At 41.4% G+C, this 18,572-nt stretch overlaps 1 protein-coding gene across 5 annotated transcripts in view; it reads right to left on the minus strand.

Moving 5' to 3' along the window:
• The window catches only part of GK (glycerol kinase), a 76,767-nt gene that overhangs the window by 17,427 nt on the left and 40,768 nt on the right, over positions 1–18,572 (minus strand). For 3 of the 5 annotated variants that reach the window (XM_021677933.1, XM_021677936.2, XM_044911963.1), the window contains 6 exons: positions 18,214–18,323; positions 17,697–17,763; positions 14,869–14,904; positions 14,423–14,490; positions 9,185–9,227; positions 8,632–8,712 (listed from right to left, as the gene is read on the minus strand). In XM_021677933.1, the coding sequence (XP_021533608.1) occupies positions 8,632–8,712; positions 9,185–9,227; positions 14,423–14,490; positions 14,869–14,904; positions 17,697–17,763; positions 18,214–18,323 (405 nt within the window). Of the gene's footprint in view, positions 1–8,631; positions 8,713–9,184; positions 9,228–14,422; positions 14,491–14,868; positions 14,905–16,601; positions 16,620–17,696; positions 17,764–18,213; positions 18,324–18,572 lie in introns of all 5 variants that reach the window. The other 2 variants (XM_044911962.1, XM_021677926.2) reach the window with 2 other exon arrangements.

Below are 18,572 nucleotides of genomic sequence, written 5' to 3' on the forward strand. Positions count from 1 at the left end.
CTGAATTCAGCCAATAATCTGAGTGAGTGCGCCTGGAAGGAGATGGAGCGTTGGATGAGACCACAGCCTTAGCCAACACCTTGACTGCAGCCTTGTGAGACAAGTGGTTGTAAGCCACTTACATTTGTGGTAAAACGGTTACACAGCAGTAGATAACTAACACATAGGCTTATACCAAAAATGGAACATCTGGCTTAAGAAGGGTGAAAACCTCAGGGCGCCTGGGTGGCTCAGTCGGTTAAGTGTCTGCCTTCAGCTCAGGTCATGATTCCAGGGTCCTGGGATGGAGCCCCGCATCAGGCTCCCTGCTCTGTGGGGAGTCTGCTTCTCCCTCTGACCCTCCCCCCTGCTCGTGCTCCCTCTCCCTCTCCCTCACTCTCTCTCTCTCTCAAATAAATAAATAAAATCTCTTTTAAAAAAGGATGAAAAACTCTAAAAAGGAAATGTCAACACCATCATCATAAATCATACCAAAGAAGAGATGGGAGAAGGGGCATTTAAAGAAACTAAGAGGGCCTATACAGAAGACCTCTTTGAAACTCTTATTTAAAAAGACAAAAATGGCATAAGATTGGGTATGTAAACGGTATTTACTGAGTACCTACTCCACACCAGCCTGCTCCAACAGAGTGGTGAAGCGGACAGACAAGTAGCATGGCCTCAGGCAACTTGCATCTCAGTGCCACAATACAGAACATGTAAGTCTCAAATCCTAAGTAATCTCAACTTCATCAGTAATTAAAGGCCCCCAAAGGATTTCTGTTTTGTGAAATAATATTTAGAAAAAGATAAACAACAGAAGGGAGAAGCACAGCTTAAGGAAGATGGCATCCTATTAACAGATGGCAGAGAAAACGCAGACCTACTCAACTGCTCTGTTTTGCGTCAACCTCTTCCACACTAAGAAAAATTTTCTAGTGGGGGCATCTGGTTGGCTCAGTTGGTGGAGCGTGCTACTCTTGATCTCAGGGTTGTGAGTTTGAGCCCTGTGTTGGGTGTAGAGATTATTTAAAAATAAAAAAAAAATCTTTAAAGAAAAAAAGGAAAATTTCCTCGTGAAAGAGTGGGACAAACTGAAGCAGTTTAATAGGACATTAAAGTTTTAGAACAACTCAAGGATCATGTGTTCCAATTCCTTTTTACTGATAATGAAAATAGGAACCTAGAGAGGTTAACCTATCAGGCCCGGATGAATCACATGCCAGGGAGGAAGGAGGGAAAAAAAAAAAAGAATTCTCTTGGTGATGTCCACATCAGAAATGATGAGTTTGCGCTTTAAAAATCCCCTCTCTCTGTTTGAGACACAGAGGATGAGAGGGCAAAATGTAAAAAGGGAACACTAAACCAACACCTGCTGACTCAAAGGCAGAGCGGTCGAGGTGGACAGAAACAGAAATGCACAACGGAGCAGGGCTTGAGACCACAAGCCTAGGAGGTTCTGCTTTGGTTCTCCGTATGCATCAGGAAGCAGGAGTGGGGGCCAGGAACTGGCTCCCCAAGAGGAAAGGGGTCTAAAGTAGCTTGCGCGACACAAGGGATAGAATCAGCTTCAGTGCTTGCAGGCGGGGGCTAGGTGGCGCTCTCCTGCTTTGTGCGGAGAACTATTTGCTGACAAAGGCTGTGGCTTTAATAGAAGATGGGACTGGAAGTGAAAATTCCAAAACACATGAAGAACTCCATCATCACGAAATCAGCCGACAAAACTTAACAGATGGAAGAGAATTCACTCCAATCTGGCAAGGAGTTTAAAATAAGTCAGTGCTGGAAGAATTCAAAGAGAGAAATTAAGGCATGATTTCCATTAAAAAAAAAAAAAGCCATGAAATTATGAATCAAAAGAAAAGCGAAATCAAACAAGATCTGGGGGGATACGAACAAATAGCCAGTTAAAACTGGTGGAAATGAAGTCACAGAGTGAAATTTAAGAGTGTAATAGGCAGGGCCAACTCTAGAAGAGACAAGATGAGAAGACATACACCGCAGGTGACTGTAACTTGCTGCCTCCACTGTGAAAGGTGGTTTGCGTCATCCACTCCAAAGGGAAGATACACATAATCAGCTGCGTACAAGTCCTACTCCTACAGCAGCATGTGTACAGGAGAGCCACACAAAAATGTTCAGAGCAGCATTTTTCATCAGAGACGAAAAGAGAGGACAACTAAAAGGTCACCAACAGTTGCATAAATACTAAACGGTGGCATTTTCATATGGTGATGAAAACGAATGACGTCAAAGCTCTACGTAACAACACGGAGAATCTCACAGATGTGATGGTGAGAGAGAGAAGCCACATTAAAGATTACGTACTGTATGACTCAGTCTCTCTCACTTTCTCTTGTCTATTTTTATTTTTATTTTTTTAAAAGATTTTATTTCTTTATTTGACAGAGAGAGAGAGACAGCGAGAGAGGGAACACAAGCAGGGGGAGCGGGAGAAGGAGAAGCAGGCTTCCCACTGAGCAGGGAGCCCGATGCGGGGCTCGATCCCAGAACCCTGGGATCATGACCTGAGCTGAAGGCAGATGCTTAACGACTGAGCCACCCAGGTGCCCCTTGTCATTTTTAATATACAAAGTATTAAAAACATGAAAACTCAACTCTGGTGTTGAGGGTTGCACTTATTTTTTAATAAACATTTTATTTATTTATTTGAGAGAGAGCATGCACAGGCAAGTCGGGGGAGGGGGAAGGGAGAGGGAGAAGCAGACTCCCTGCTGAGCAGGGAACCGCCCACCCGGCAACGTGGGGCTTGAGGAAGGGCTCGATCCCAGGACCCTGAAATCATGACCTGGGCCGAAGGCAGGTGTCTAACCGCCTGAGCCACCCAGTCACCCTGAGGGTTGTGCATATTAAGTGCTGGAACTATAAAGTAAAGTAAGGAAATGATAAAAGCCAGGGCACTGGTGACCTTAGGGGAGAGGGAGAAACTGTGAGTGCGAGGGGCGCACAGGTTCCTGGCTGCTGGCCCTGTTCTGTTTCCTGCCCTGGGTAGAGGATACATGGGTCTTCCCTTTATAATCATTTGTCAAGCTGTACATTGATGTTTTATGCATCTTTCTGTAGGTGTTTTATATTTCACAATAAAAAAGTTTTGGGGCGCCTGGGTGGCTCAGTTGGTTGAGCGACTGCCTTCGGCTCAGGTCATGATCCTGGAGTCCCTGGATCGAGTCCTGCATCGGGCTCCCTGCTCAGCAGGGAGCCTGCTTCTCCCTCTGACCCTCCCCCCTCTCATGTGCTCTCTCTCTCTCTCATTCTCTCTGTCTCAAATAAATAAATAAAATCTTTAAAAAAAAAAAAGTTTTGATTTGCTTTGTTTTATTTTTTTAAAAGATTTTATTTATTGGGGCGCCTGGGTGGCTCAGTTGTTAAGCGTCTGCCTTCGGCTCAGGTCATGATTCCGGGGTCCTGGGATCGAGCCCTGCATCGGGCTCCCTGCTCCACGGGAAGCCTGCTTCTCCCTCTCCCACTCCCCCTGCTTGTGTTCCCTCTCTCGCTGTGTCTGTCAAATAAATAAATAAAGTCTTAAAAAAAATAAAAGATTTTATTTATTTATTTGTCAGAGAGACAGAGACAGCACAAGCGGGTGAGTGGCAGACAGAGGGAGAAGCAGGCTCCCTGCAGAACAAGGACCCCAATGCAGGACTCGATCCCAGGACCCTTGGATCATGACCTGAGCCAAAGGCAGGCACTTAACCAACTGAGCCACCCAGGTGTCGCTGTTTTGTTTGTTTTAAAGAGAGAATTTGGAATGTAAGGTAGGTAGGGAGGAACTAGTGAGGGATGCAGGACAGAGAAGCAAGGGGATGAAAATATATAAAAGAACAGTTCAGAGTCAGGGAGGATGGGTTTAAAGGTGCCAATATTCATACAATAGCAATTGTAGAAGAGGCCAGGGGTAATGGTAGAGTAGCAATGCTTAAAGAAATAACTGCTGAGGATTTTCTAGAATTGAAGACAGACTTATATCCAATTTATCTAACAGGGTAAGTAAAATCAAATCTAAACCCTGGCACATCATAGTAAAAGTGCAGAACATCACTGATAAGAACATGTTAAAACCCCCCCATCCCCAGAAAATAAGCCAGATTATAAGAGAAACCACATTTAGATCAGAGGTCTCATTAGCATAAACACTGGCCAGAAGGGGGTGCCTGGGTGGCTCAGCTGGTTGAGCGACTGCCTTTGGCTCAGGTCATGATCCTGGAGTCCCAGGATGGAGTCCCCCATCAGGCTCCCTGCTCAGCAGGGAGTCTGCTTCTCCCTCTGACCCTCCCCCCTCTCATGCTCTCTCTCTCTCTCATTCTCTCTCTCTCAATTAAATAAATAAAACCTTTAAAAAAATGACCAGAAGGGATGTAGGAGAAACAATGGTTTCACCTAAGATTTTATACCCACCCCAGAGAGAGGGCAAAATAAAGACAAATCTAAAAGGAATAGGCTTACTACCCGAGGCTCTTATAAGAGAACCACAAAAGGATGCCCCTCTGCAAGAAAAAAATGGGGGGAGAGCCATAAAAGGTTTGACCCCAAAGAAATGATACTGGACACAAAAAATGATAAAATAAGCCATTAAGTATGATTTACTATCTACTGATAAGAAAACAGAACTAATTACCACCTGCTTAAGAAAAAGGGGAGGGGCACCTGGGTGGCTCAGGCAGTTAAGTGTCTTGTGCGTCTTATGCTGAGACTCCTGATCTCAGCTCAGATCTTGATCTCAGGGTGGAGTTTGAACCCTGCGGGCTCCCTGCTGGGCAAGGAGCCCACTTTAAAAAAAAAAAGAAAAAGAAAAAGGGGAAACGAAAACTTTAAACTCAATGACAGGATTGCTGGTGGAGGTCATAGAGGAAAAGTATTTGAGGTTATCATCATGGGTGGGACATTCAAATTACTAAACAACTATCAACAGTGCTAAGAAAATATATAGTTAAATAATATATTTTTTTAAAGTAGGCTCCACACCCAATGTGGGGCTTGAACTCATGACCCTGGGATCGAGTCGGATACTCTACCAACTGAGCCACCCAGGCGCCCTATGGTTAAAATAGTATCTTCAAAATTTAAAGGTACCCAGAAAAGAAAAGAAACCCAAAACAACAACAACAACAACAACAACAACAACAGGAAATGCATGATTTTGCTTCCAAATCAGCAGAGGGAGAATGCAAAATTAAAAGACTTAAGATGTGCTGCTAGTTTCAGTTTTTAAAAAATGGAGAGTAAATTTTTAATACCTCAGATTGCCAATCCTAACAATTTGTCAAATTAAAGAAATGATTATTAAATATACACTTTGTAAGCACTTACAAAAAATGGAAGTGGTGTGACCATGTGGGATTACCAGGAATTGACTGAGAAAAAGTTTTACCAATGTAGCTTTATGCTTTGCCCTCTTTTTTGGTTTGGTTCAAGTTTTTTACATGTCTATTAATTGAAACAAAGTGAGAAGATACAGGAAAAAAAAGAAAGAATCTCATCTCCTACTGTGAACATGTGTGTGTGTGTGTGTGTGTGTATAAGTGTGTATGTTGTGACTCAGGCAGGCTGCTAGGTTAGCAGACGAAGCAAGGGACAAATCTGAGATGCACTGAAAAGAAATGGACTCGGGAGACTGGAGATGGCAGAGGGGTGGCCAGGTGTCTAGATTTTGATGTCCAATAACCTGAATTTGCATCCTGGATCTGCTACTAACTAGCTGTCAAAAGTTACCATGGCCAAGTGACTCCAATTTCACTTCCTACTCTCAAATGCCTTGCGAGGACATAGCGAAAACTGTTTGTCAGTCTTATCTACTGTCCCTCTCAGCTTTAAAATTCTATGAATCTTTTAAAAAATTACATGAACTGAAACAAAATCTTAAAGCATATGCTTGTTAAGTTTCCAGATGAGGCAAAACTGGAAAAGTAACAGAGTAAAGCGTGAAAAAGAATCTAGACTGTGTCACTGTAGGTTGAAATCACTATCATGAAATTTGACAGGAAGAAGCAAAGACCTGAATATAGATTAACAAAAGATCTGCAGGGGCACCTGGCTGGCTCAGTTGGTAAAGCATGTGACTCTTGATCCTTGATCTCGGGGTCATGAGTTTAAGCCCCAGCTTGAGTGTAGAGATTACTTAAGAGGAAAAAAAAAAAAGATCTGCACAAATACGGAATGGAGAGGACATGGCATGACAATGAGTCATTTGAAAAACAGCCAGATATTTTAACATCTGCTTCTAGAGCCAATGATATGATGGGGTTATTAGACTAATTAATGAACTCTCAGGCTAGAGTAGCAGAAGCAGTGTTTGTGGTCAGAGAGGAATAAATCACACTAGTAAGTACAAGTCAGATTACATGTAGAATATTCTATTCCATTCTGGAAGAGTCTGACAAATTGGAATGCATCTAACGAAGGGAGTCCAGAACTAGAAAGCATCCAGAAACCATATGACATCAGGGCACTGGGGAAGTTTTTTTTTTTTAAAGATTTTATTTATTTATTTATTCATGAGAGACAGAGAGAGAGAGAGAAAGAGAGCAAGGGGGATGGGAGAGGGAGACGCAGGCTCCCCGCAGAGCAGGGAGCCCGATGCGGGACTCGATCCCAGGACCCTGGGATCATGACCTGAGCCGAAGGCAGTCGCTTAACCAACTGAGCCATCCAGGCGCCCCGAAGGCAGACGCTTAACCATCTGAGCCACCCAGGCACCCTGGGGAAGTTTTTCCTGGAGTAGAAAGACCCAGAAAAAGTGACAGCCGCGGGGCGCCTGGGTGGCTCAGTCGTTAAGCGTCTGCCTTTGGCTCAGGTCATGATCCCAGGGTCCTGGGATCGCGCCCCGCATCGGGCTCCGTGCTCCGCGGGAAGCCTGCTTCTCCCTCTCCCACTCCCGTGCTTGTGTTCCCTCTCTCGCTGAATCTCTCTCTGTGAAATAAATAAATAAAATCTTAAAAAAAAAAAAAGTGATAGCCGCCTCCTAGTATTTGAATGCTCTTGACAGCTGATCCAGGTCTAGTGGTAGAGGTGTTAAGAAGCAGTTTTTGGTGCTATCTTCAAACAGAAGTTGTAGGGCTATCGGTGAAGGAAAGAGAAGGCTCTTTGTACTGGGAGGGAAGTTAAGACCTGGTAAGCCCAATCCCAGAAGCCCTTTCCAGGTCTAAGGCATCTCTAATTCTAAACGACTGACTGTCTCCAGTATAAGGAAAAAAGAGAGCTGCTTCCTCAATTGCTATAGGTAACTTTTAACAGACGGTACATATTCGACGTGCCCAGCTCTGTACTAAGCACTTTCCACAGGGGGAAAGAGAGCAGGACAGGGCTTATAGGAATTCACCTTTTGAGAAATGATATGATACCATTATTACACAGACCAAGTGTTTCCCAAATGCTTCTATTATCCATAGAGAAGGGGTTGGGGGAGAGAGAACACAGTGCTTATGTCAGGAGGGGTCAAGAAAAAAATGGAAATAAATTCTTCATACTCTAGGCAGAGCAACTAATAAAATGTCTGAACTATAAACAGAAGTCTAATACTTATGACCAAATTATTCTCGATACTTTAGGAAACAAGCCTCAGTAAGCCTTCAGATCAAAGGGAACCATTTAAAATGAATTGTAAAGAGATGCCTTTAAGAAATGTATCTAAGGGGAGGGGTAGGGAATGGGCAAAATGCATGAAGGGGAGAAGGAGACACAGGCTTCTAGTTATGGAATCAATAAGTCACAGGAATAAGAGGCACAGCATAAGGAATACAGTCAACGATACTATAATAGCTCTGTATGGGACACACGGGAGCTGCATTTGTGGTGAGCAGAGTCCAATGTGTAAGCTTGCTAAATCACTAAGCTGTATACCTGAATCTAATGTAACATTGTGTGTCAACTATACTCAACAACAACAACAAAAAGAATGTGGGGGGCCTGGCTGGCTCAGTCAGTAAAGCATGTGACTTGGGGTTGAGTTTGAGCCCCACATTGGGTGTAGAGATTACTTAAAAATAAAATCTTTAAAAAAAAAGGATGTATCTGATTTGATAAAAAGAATACTGCTTCTTTGACCTTACCAATAAAAGTTAGTAATGTTTCTAATATAAATTCACCATGCCCTACAGACTTAGACTGATATATTCCTACTAGAATTTACAAATGTGTTTGAAACAAATACTTCTGCTGAAAAAAGGCATAAATCTCCTCACTTTCCTCCCCACACCAAAATTGGACACAAAATTTATTTTTATGGGGAGACACGTGAAGAGAGTTCCTCTGCTTTTGTGCCCAGTGGTTCTCTTTGGAACACTGGGGTACTGTAGTTATAAAAACACAGAATTTTCCAGCTGACAGAAATACTTGGGAGAGCAAGTCAACACCTTCATTAAACTTCAGAGATAGAAAACCTTACACTGCCAAGCGACTACAAGGTGCCACAAGGGACTGGTAAAGAACCAAGGAGCCCATACACTCAAGATCTCCTGGGAGTCCTGACCCCAGCTCAGTCCCGGGTTCCTTCCACTCAACCAAATGCCAAGAAAAAAACTGAGTTTTTTCAGTCCTGTGTATTAAGATTTACCAGAAAAGGTGTTAGAAAGCACCACGATTTTCACTGGCTTTGATTGTTTGCCATACTACCCATATTGATTGAAAAGTACTTACTTCCAATGCATAATACACTGGTTTGTCTCTGCCAAGCTTGTAAGCCACTGTGGTCAGAAGGCCATGCTCAGAAAATACACACTGTAGGAAAGACAAAAATATTTCAGTAGCCAGGAAAATGAAAAGATAGCGGAAGAATATTTTTTAAAGCTAAGATGACCTAGGTACAAAAATAATCAATAAATATGTAACAATTAAAAAATAAATCTTAAGTCAAAATTACCAGTATTAAGGACAATACATTTAAACAGTACAAAATGTTTATCCCTTGTTCCAAATTAGATTTGCATTAAGACTCTGACATGGTCCTAGCATAGATATCCCACCAGCAATCAAAATCACACATGAAAAAATTCAAAGAACCTAAAATAGTTCTTACTAGAACCACTTAAATTTAGTGATTTTCATCATTTTTGGTGAGCTCTAAATTAAACCCTAATAAAGATTAAATAAAATCTATAGAATCATAAGTAACTTAATAGCAAATTATGCTCAAGCATTATTTATATGAAGTTAAAGATGACTTTTAATCTTTTAATTAGGAAAAACCAACCTTGCGGCCTGTATTACATAGTAAGAAACAGCCTGTTCCATACCTATAGTTGGGGGAAGAATGAACAGTGTGACAATTTTATTAAAAATAAATCACGAAACATCAATAATACAAGTCATTTAAACTGACGTACAATAAGTCATTATCTTAAAGTTTTAGAAAAGTTCCAAAAGTTAACAAGCATCACACACTCCTTTTGGAATAACGTTTTAAAGACTAAGTCTAGGGACACCTGGGTGGCTTAGTTGGTTAAGCGACTGCCTTCGGCTCAGGTCACGATCCTGGAGTCCCGGGATTGAGTCCCACATCGGGCTCCCTGCTCGGCGGGGAGTCTGCTTCTCCCTCTGACCCTCCCCGCCTCATGCTCTCTCTATCTCATTCTCTCTCTCAATAAATAAAATCTTTAAAAAAAAAAAAAAAAAGACTAAGTCTAGAAGAAAACGTACTTAGTGCAATCCTAAAGGAAAAATGCAAGCATGGTATTTAGTGCCTAGTCACAGCCCAGGACTGTGTTTATAAAGTATCACCAAATGACAACAAATTCTACGTCCAGTCACATTGCTACTAACCCACGTGGAATGAAGCACTTCACTGACGGGGCAGGCTGCTTAGCTCTATCATTAGTCCAATCATGAACTGAGAAACACTGCTATCTTCTGGCATGGAGGGGAGGCTTGGTCCAGAATGCCGGAAACTGGAGATGGACCTCGGCGAGGGGAAAGCTACTGAAGGCCTCGCTTTCCTGTTCTCTCTGCAGGCTAGGCTATTCTACCAGGTGGGAGAGTCAGAGCGAGAATGGAACATGGCCTCCACGGAAGACCTGGATTTATTTTACAGCAGCCTTAAAAGTATAAGCTTTGGACTTTGCAACAAGTCTGGACATGAGTGAGGAGTTTTGACGTGTGCCAGGCAGAGAAGTACTCCAAAGTGATACCAGTAAGGGTCACAGGGAAAGTTTTCCGCTGTGAGCTGTGACTGTCCCCCTTGGCTCTCTACAAACCGTTCTGCCCAAGCTTGGGATTCCCTCCCCACGGGCCTTGCTGCTGTGCTCTTTGATATTCTGGCAGGTGGGAGAACAGGGAGCACTCAGTTCAGGGGCAGGCAGAAGGATCCCAGCAGAAGCCACTACCAGTAAGCACGAAGGCAGCAGGCCCCATCATGTGGGTGTGAAGCAAATAGAAACCAAGGGCAATTTTTTCTTCTAGCAAACATTTTTCCAGGCACTGCTGTTGTGAATAAGAATTAACCCAAGACATCCTATCTCTCTTCACTCAAATATATATTCTCTGCCTGTAGACAAACAGCCAACACATTCAGGGAGCACGTGATTAACGAATATCTACGTTTTTAAAGATAACAGTCAACTAACACTAGGTACAGGTAATAATACATTTATGAATGAAAACACAGAAATCACTAAACCCTTTTACTTTCACAATGCTGAAAAAGCTATATATTTGTTAATCTCCTTTAATAAATATTCTTAAAAATGCATTACCTGTTTCATGCTTTAAAAAGTTAATTATTACCCATTTCACTGCTTTTTAAAGGAGAAATCTGTACCAATTTAGCCCCCATATAAACACCCTGCATACCGAAGAGTAGTGTACGAATCTTAAAGTAGCAAACTGACACAGAGGCTCGAGGCATTTAATAAAAGTGAATTCTTAAGTGAGTGTACTTCACAAGTAATTAATGAGCATTATCAATGTACGAAGAGACTCTTGCTACCTACAGGCCACAACTTTCAAAGCAGTATACAGGCAGTTATTTTCCTCTGAAATTTTATTATTTTTTCTTCCCATACATCAAACATATATGGGGCTTTCAGCGTTTATATGGTCGACCTATCCTTTCTCAAGACTGCACTGTGTTTGAACATCGCGGAAGGTTGCCTGACTTTTCTAACCTCGGTGAGGGTGAAGGCTGCCCACTATCCCTCATGGAGGAGTGTGAGTGACCCCGGCCGAAGCCGTGAAGGTCAAGGCCTCCTTTAGAATACCTCATGCCTCTGGGGAGAGAGGGCATCTATCTTAGGTTCTCATCCTTAAAAGCAAAATTAAATGCTCAAATAATCCATGTTCATTCAAGAAAAATCAGAAAATATAGAAAAGCTGAAAGAAAAATGAGAATCACATAATCTGTTCCTCAGCACCAAAACAGAACCGGGCTTTCTGCTGAATTCTGAGCTGGCCCTCATGTGCTCCCTGCTGAGCTTTGAAGAGACTGACCAATTCTCAGTCCCACCCTCTCCAACCTCTTAGGACTTCATCCGGCCCATCACTTCTCTCTCATTCATTGTACAACTCCCATCTGGTCTCTGCTCGGACTCCAAAGAAACATTCTCTGCTCTTGTTGTAACTTAAAAGCACAAACAAAATCCCCCACACTTGGCATGATCCTGTCAACTTAACAAACTGCCTACTTGGCTCACCATTTCTGGATGGCCATTTTTGCAAAGTACATTCTGTCTCGCTGTCTCTGTTTTCTATCTGCTCACATCTCTTTTGGCCATTTGCAACCCGGCTTTCATCTTGAGCATTCTCCTAAAGCTTCATTCTGAGAAGTTACCACTGAAGGCCTACTTTCTGTGTACAATGGTCTCTTCTCATTCTCAGCCTCCATAACCTTTTTGTAGCAGTTTGCACCTCTGACCAAGGCCCCCTCTGTTAAGTGTCTCTACCCCGGATTTCCACATGAATGAATAATTGCAGTCCATTTTTATGAATTTCCCATCCCTGTGTCTCTTACTTCTCCTAACTTTTTCTTGGTAATTGTGTCTATTCCTATTGCTTCAAAAATCACCTCTAAATAAGGAAATGCAAAATCTCTACTTTCATACTGAACTCATTCCATATTTACAAATGTGTGCAATACACAGCTTATCAGAACCACAAACATGTCCCAAACAGAAAGTATACTATTCAGACCTGTTCCTGATAGTGGGCTAAGCCTACACACTGGGCTGAGGTGACTAGACTCCATACCTACTTTCTGTCTCTTGTCCCTCCACAGTGCCATGAACACCCCCCTACAGCCTCCCTCTCTGTCCCCATCCTTTTTAGTCCTTGTCCTTGTGACCAGGATGCCTGCATGGCGTTTTTGCCTCTAGTCTCTCCTCACTCTGGCCAAGGACTTCGGTATTATTAATGAACAGTTCTAGTCACTCTGAACACCAGCTCATAAACCCGCAGAAGTGTCCCACTGCCGAATCAAGAAAAAAACTCCTCAGTCTGAAATTTAGGGCTTCACGATATGATCCTAGCCTTATTTCCTACTACTGCCCTACCTGAATGGTCTCTACATTCTCTAAACAAAGTCTTCATTTCGCTCTTTGCGAGTTTTTCAGTGTTCCGTGCACTCACCAATATAGCTCCTTCTTCAAAACACCTCGTTATTAACATAATCTTTTGCGATTTTTCTCCCCATCCTTTGAAACCCAAGAGCAGTATTTCAAAGTTTCTTATGGCACATAAGTTCTGACTTCTCAGATGATTAAGTGTGTATTTGTCTTCTCTCCCCTCAGGAAGAGAAATACAAGCCCAAAGAACTTATGATTTTCTATTTCCCTCCTCCAACCTGCAGCGGCTTGGCTTAAATTCACCATTCCAGGACTTGGCTGATAATGCTTAAGCGGTAAGGGAGTCGAAAGAGAAGGAAAAGCCGACAATTTTATTGGAAACATCCCATGTGCTCCACACTGTGTTAGGTACTTGACGAATAGAGAGAGAGAGAGAGAGCCTCTGATTTACTAGCACTACCGTGCCTGGCAGAGGAGGAAAGGTGGAGGGGAAATAGCCTAGTTTTCCATTATTTCTCTTGACTCCTGGTGCAGCTGTCTGGAAGCCAGAATTCAAAGAGTCTGTTTCCAGACCCATGCTCACTCAAGCTCGCTTGGTCATAACCTCAGGATACCATGACCTCCAAAGATTACGTATCTCCCCTGCTCTCACACAGATGATGTCACACTCTTGCATGAGGACCGTCGACCATGCTGGGCCACAAGAACATGTCATTAAAAATGGGAGACATTCTATTATCCACAAAAGAAGAATTTAATCACTGAGGTTAACACTGATGAGAGAATTAGGAAATCCTCTAGAAAACAATAAATGTAGATAGTCTCCCACTCAGTGGATGGGACTCCTTCCTACACAGGGTATAGTAACGCAGAGAGGTTCAGAGCCCCGGCTAAGTGGAATCAGATGGATCTGGGGGCAAAGACTGCTCCTTTCACTTAACTAGCTTCACCACTCTGACATCTGTTTTCTTATCTGAAAATGCAAGAAATCTCATCACTCTTAGATATGGGGCTTGTTACAGATGCCCCAGGTCTGAGTAGTAAGGAGACAAGATTAGGAAACAAATGCACCAAACCTCTACTTCCATCATTCCTTCTACTTCTTGTCCAAGGAGAAATGCCAGATAATGAGGAGAAAGCACAATGCCAGGAAAACAGCACTGGAAATCCCACAAAAATATAACTTTACAGTTACAGTGAGAAAGTCTAGGGCAGGAACAGTATGTTGAGAAATACAGCTCATTTTTAAAAATTTTTAATTAAAAAATATTTTTTAAAGATTTTATTTATTTATTTGAGAGAGACAGTGAGCGAAAGAGAGCACGAGCTGGGTGGGGGGGGGGCAGTGGGGTTTTTGAGGGCCAGAGGCAGAGGGAGAAACAGACCACCCCCCACGCTGAGCAGGGAGTTGATGTGGGGCTCGATCCCAGGACTCTGGGATCATGACTTGAGCTGAAGGCCGATGCTTAACCGACTGCGCCACCCAGGCACCCCCAAACATTTTTTAAAGTATTCTCTACACCCAACCTGGGGCTCGAACTCATGACCCTGAGATCATGAGTCGCATGCTCTATGGACTGAGCCAGCCAGGTGCCCCTGAAACATAATTTAAATCATGGCTCTTCCTCCCATCTGCTCTGCCCTCCTCCACTCCCCACCCCCACCCCCAACCAAAACCATTAACACTTCAAACCAAAATTTAGTTTCTGGATGGAAAAGGTATTGAATTTTATAAATTAAGGTCTTTACAAGCCTTAGCATTGTGTTTACATTTATTTGAAGGAGAGAAAGAAAACTAAATGGCAAAAAACTTATTGGAACTCTTAAGCTATTGATTTTCAGCCTGGATGAACTTCAACAGATTTTCCTCATTCAAAGCACCAAAGGGAGAAACAAACAAAACACCATTGGTTTTGGGGTCTGTTTCTTAAACTTACGTATTTTTGGCTTGTCCATCCTGGAAGCACATTTGTCCCACCAATGCAGCAGACTGGTCCCCCAAACACTGAAAGCACAAGTGACAATAAAGAACACTAAGACAATGTTATTAATTTCCCTTTTAGAACAGCCATAGGATTTATTTTCCCTTTCTTTCATTTATCAAGGAATGAACTATCTTGATTTTTGCATTGCTTCCATTTGGCCACTTCCCCATTTCTTAATATCCCCTACAAGATAGTAGGTATGGGAAGGAAGAGTTAGAATTTGGTCAAAAGGTTCTCAATGGCCCACACTGTGTCACCTAAGAACAAGAATCAGCCAATTTTGCTGCTTTTACCTTTCTTCCATAGTTTTGAAAGGGGCAGGCTGATTAAGATAGAGGAAGAAACCCCTCACATGGAACCGGGTAGGGCTGGGGAGGTAGCAAGGAGATGAAACTTACCCCAGATATTGGCACACCTTCCAAGGCCCCAGCTTTCTAATAAAATTTTAAAAAAGGATTATGAGTAATCACCAACTATTGTTTCTACTAACACAACTGCAACAGGAATGAACACGAATAGCAACATGCCAGAGCATGTGGGCAGACAAGACAAAGCAAGTGTTTCAACTACATATGTGATTCAGAGACAGATACTAGACATATTTCTAGAATGACAAGAAGACACATGGTATTGGAGAATGGACATCAAACACTGGACTGGGAATCGGGAGACAAGGGGTCTACTCTTGGTTAGTTCGTGTTAAGCCACTGAGCAGGCTGCTGAAACTTCTCTATGCCTCAATTTCCTGATGTATAAAACGGAGTCCAGGTAACATGAATGCCTAGGTCTGATAGCTCTTTGTTATCGTTGCCATTAATAAGGAAAACTAACACATCCTTTAAAACAAACATATGAATAGCTATCAAACCAGCATGGAACAGCCTCATTTTGGAAGGCGGTATTTTACAATCTATCCTTCCTTACCCAAACTGCTTTTAAGAGAAGTAAGAAACCCAAGAGCGTTTGGGTACTGGGTATTACTTGTTCATAGCTGACATCATTCTTCAAGTTTAGATAAGCAAGAGTTAATTTAGGTCACGAATATGGCTACCATTCTAGGGAGAAAAACGAGATTTAAGTGGCTGTGTATTTTACCAAACTTCATTAAAAAAATACTCTAATACAGAGCAATTTGTACTGGTATTAAGGAATTAGGGGGAAGGAACGTGATCCGTGAAGTAGTGTGATGTGCTAGGAACAGGGCCAAACAAAAGCTTTCCACTGAGTGCCCCCTTGGTCTCCCATTTGTGATCCTCTAGGAGCTTCAGGTTCCCTATCTAGAAGAGTAAGGGAAAGAATAGAAGCTGCCTCACATGGCTACGATGATAAGGAAGTAATAGCATATATGTGGAAACCCTGTACAAAACAGAAAACATCTTCTAGATGGTGGATATTATTTTATTTCTTTCATGCTTTCTGCTTAATTCAAGACCTGCCTTTTTTATTTACTGGATATACTCTTAGGAAACCTGAACCTGGATAATAAGTGAAGGGTACACTTCATAAGGAACTGAAAGTGAATCCGTAGGTAACCGAGAAGCTATCTTCATATACTTAAGTATGAGAAGAAGCCTTTGCTGACACTATTGAAGGTATTATCAAACTACCAGCAGGATCTACTAATGTGCATTCAGGCACATAAAGCGCTCCTTTTCCTTCACAGGGAGGGGTCTCTGGAGGATTCCTGGCAATGTCCTCTGGTGAAGCATGCAGAAAAAGTGACAGTGCATTTCCAACTAACTAGTCTGAAAGGTTGGTCAAGTATCATTTAAGATAGGTGTTTAGGACATTTAAAAACTACGCCTAATTTCCCTGTTACGCCAAAGCCCAAAGCACATCACAACTGTACTTTGTCATGGGGAACATCAGAATTTCTCATTCCAGAAAACTAGCTTAGTCTTTTATTTTGAAATACCATTTTCAGTCTTATGGGAAACTTAAAAACAAACAGACATGACTGAGTTTAAAGAAAACCTAGAGCTTGTCTAGAGCTTATAGCAATTTGGAGGGTCATGGAGATTCTAGACAAATCTGCTTAGTAAATGGACTTCTGCTTGTCTAAAACTAAATGGAAATGCACTGTATCTTTTCCAAATGAATGGGTAGCATAATTGGTGGGCAACCTACTCACCAGACTATGAGAGATTTTCTATAGTCAGCAAGGGGGAAAAAGGAGGACAGAAGCATAATATTTTAAACGCAAGAAAAAAACTAGGCCAGTAAATGCTTTTTCAACCATTCTCTAAAACTGTTTCTCAAGGATAAGTTTTTTTCTCTGACCCAAGGCAGTCTTAGACAGCCATGAAGTCATCCAAGCACTTTCATTGTAGGTGAGCCGTGCTTCCCTTAAAAATTTCCATGATGCTTTAGAAGGCTTTATTATAAATGAAATATTTAAGGACTCTGCTCAAGCTTTATCCAGAGCACTTAGTATTCAACTCTGTTATTACTAACTCTGTAAGTAGTTTCTAATATTTGTCATGAAATGTCTAAACAATATATTTTTTTTTTTTGCAATTGACCTTAGATGTATTTTTAAATTTTATCATAAATTCTAGATTTTTGTGCTCAAATACCAGTTCAAATCCTCCTGGAGGTTTTCATCCCTGATGAGTAATCAGAGATACTCAGTGATGCTAATCACACTTTTTGCTGAAAGTACTTTTTCTCTCCGTTTCAGTGAAAGCAACAGTAAAATGTCCATTATGGAAACCAGTTTAATTAGCAATCACAAATCAGAAACAGACCCTTTGTTTTCAGTTTCTTTGCTAAAGTTTTGCTCAGGCTGACAAAGAATCTAATATAAAAACGTGGTTTAGCCATTAAAAGAGATTCAACAGGAAAAAGAACACTAACATGTGAAGAGTCCTTCCTATAAATTATAAGCACATACCACAACTACTAAAGTTATTTCAATTAAAAGAATAAACAGGCTCAAACATTCCCATGCCACCTTCTGTAGTTAGATTATTGCATAAATACCTTAAAAGTAGAATACTCAAAGAACAGCCAATGAAAGTTTATAAAATATAAAACCAACTGGTAAGAAGGATTCTAAAATTTAAGTTATAAAACTATTTAAACAGCACTAATTTCTTATTTTATATACTACCAATACTTACAGAAAAGTCAATTCTCAAACTAGAAAATGTAACACAACTGACTTTTGAATTCTGAATAGTAAAGCTTTTTTTTAAAATGAATTTTTTTTTTTTTTTTTTTTTACCATTAGGCCATAGATCTCAGAAGAACTCCGGACATTTGGAAGAATTTTCATCGGAATTTCAAAAAATCTGAAAAACAGTAAGACAATATTGGGTATATAACACTATTTTAAATAAATATCTAGAAACATTTATATGTATTTAAAGACAAAATTGTAAATAGCAATTAAAAAATGGACGTATTTGAGTGCAGAGTTAAATAAGCCAGCAGAACATAGTTGTGTGTTTGGGTATTTATCATTCTAACTTTATACAAGCCGATAAAAAATAAGAAGCACACAGAAAACAAAGTACTTTTCTAAAGAGACCTAATCTTCCTAATCAAGACAATTAATTTGGCCTGTTTGCTACATATCCAACAATAGTCTCTTCTTTGAATACACAGTATAGACTTGTATACTATAGTTGAAATATCAACAATTAAAGTTTGGTGCTCCACCAACATCTGAAAATAGTAAGATTTAGGTGATGAATAGCTAACGTATTGGGAAGTGCTTTTTAGGGCAAAACACAACTCACTCGCAGAGCTCTTTATCCCATTCCAGAGAGTGAATGTTGAAAAGCATTGTCCTACTTGCATTTGTTACATCTGTACAGTGGACACCTCCATTGGCCCCTCCTGTCAAACTCTAGACGGAATAAAAGGACGTTAGATTTGTACTAATTTGCTATTTTTTTATTTTTATTTTTATTTTTTATTTTTTTATTTTTTAGATTTTATTTATTTATTTGACAGAGAGAGACACAGCGAGAGAGGGAACACAAGCAGGGGGAGTGGGAGAGGGAGAAGCAGGCCTTCCGCTGAGCAGGGAGCCCGATGTGGGGCTCGATCCCAGGACCCTGGGATCGTGACCTGAGCCTAAGGCAGACGCTTAACG

This window comes from Neomonachus schauinslandi, chromosome X (genome assembly GCF_002201575.2).
Source record: "Neomonachus schauinslandi chromosome X, ASM220157v2, whole genome shotgun sequence".
NCBI classification, from domain to species: domain Eukaryota; kingdom Metazoa; phylum Chordata; class Mammalia; order Carnivora; family Phocidae; genus Neomonachus; species Neomonachus schauinslandi.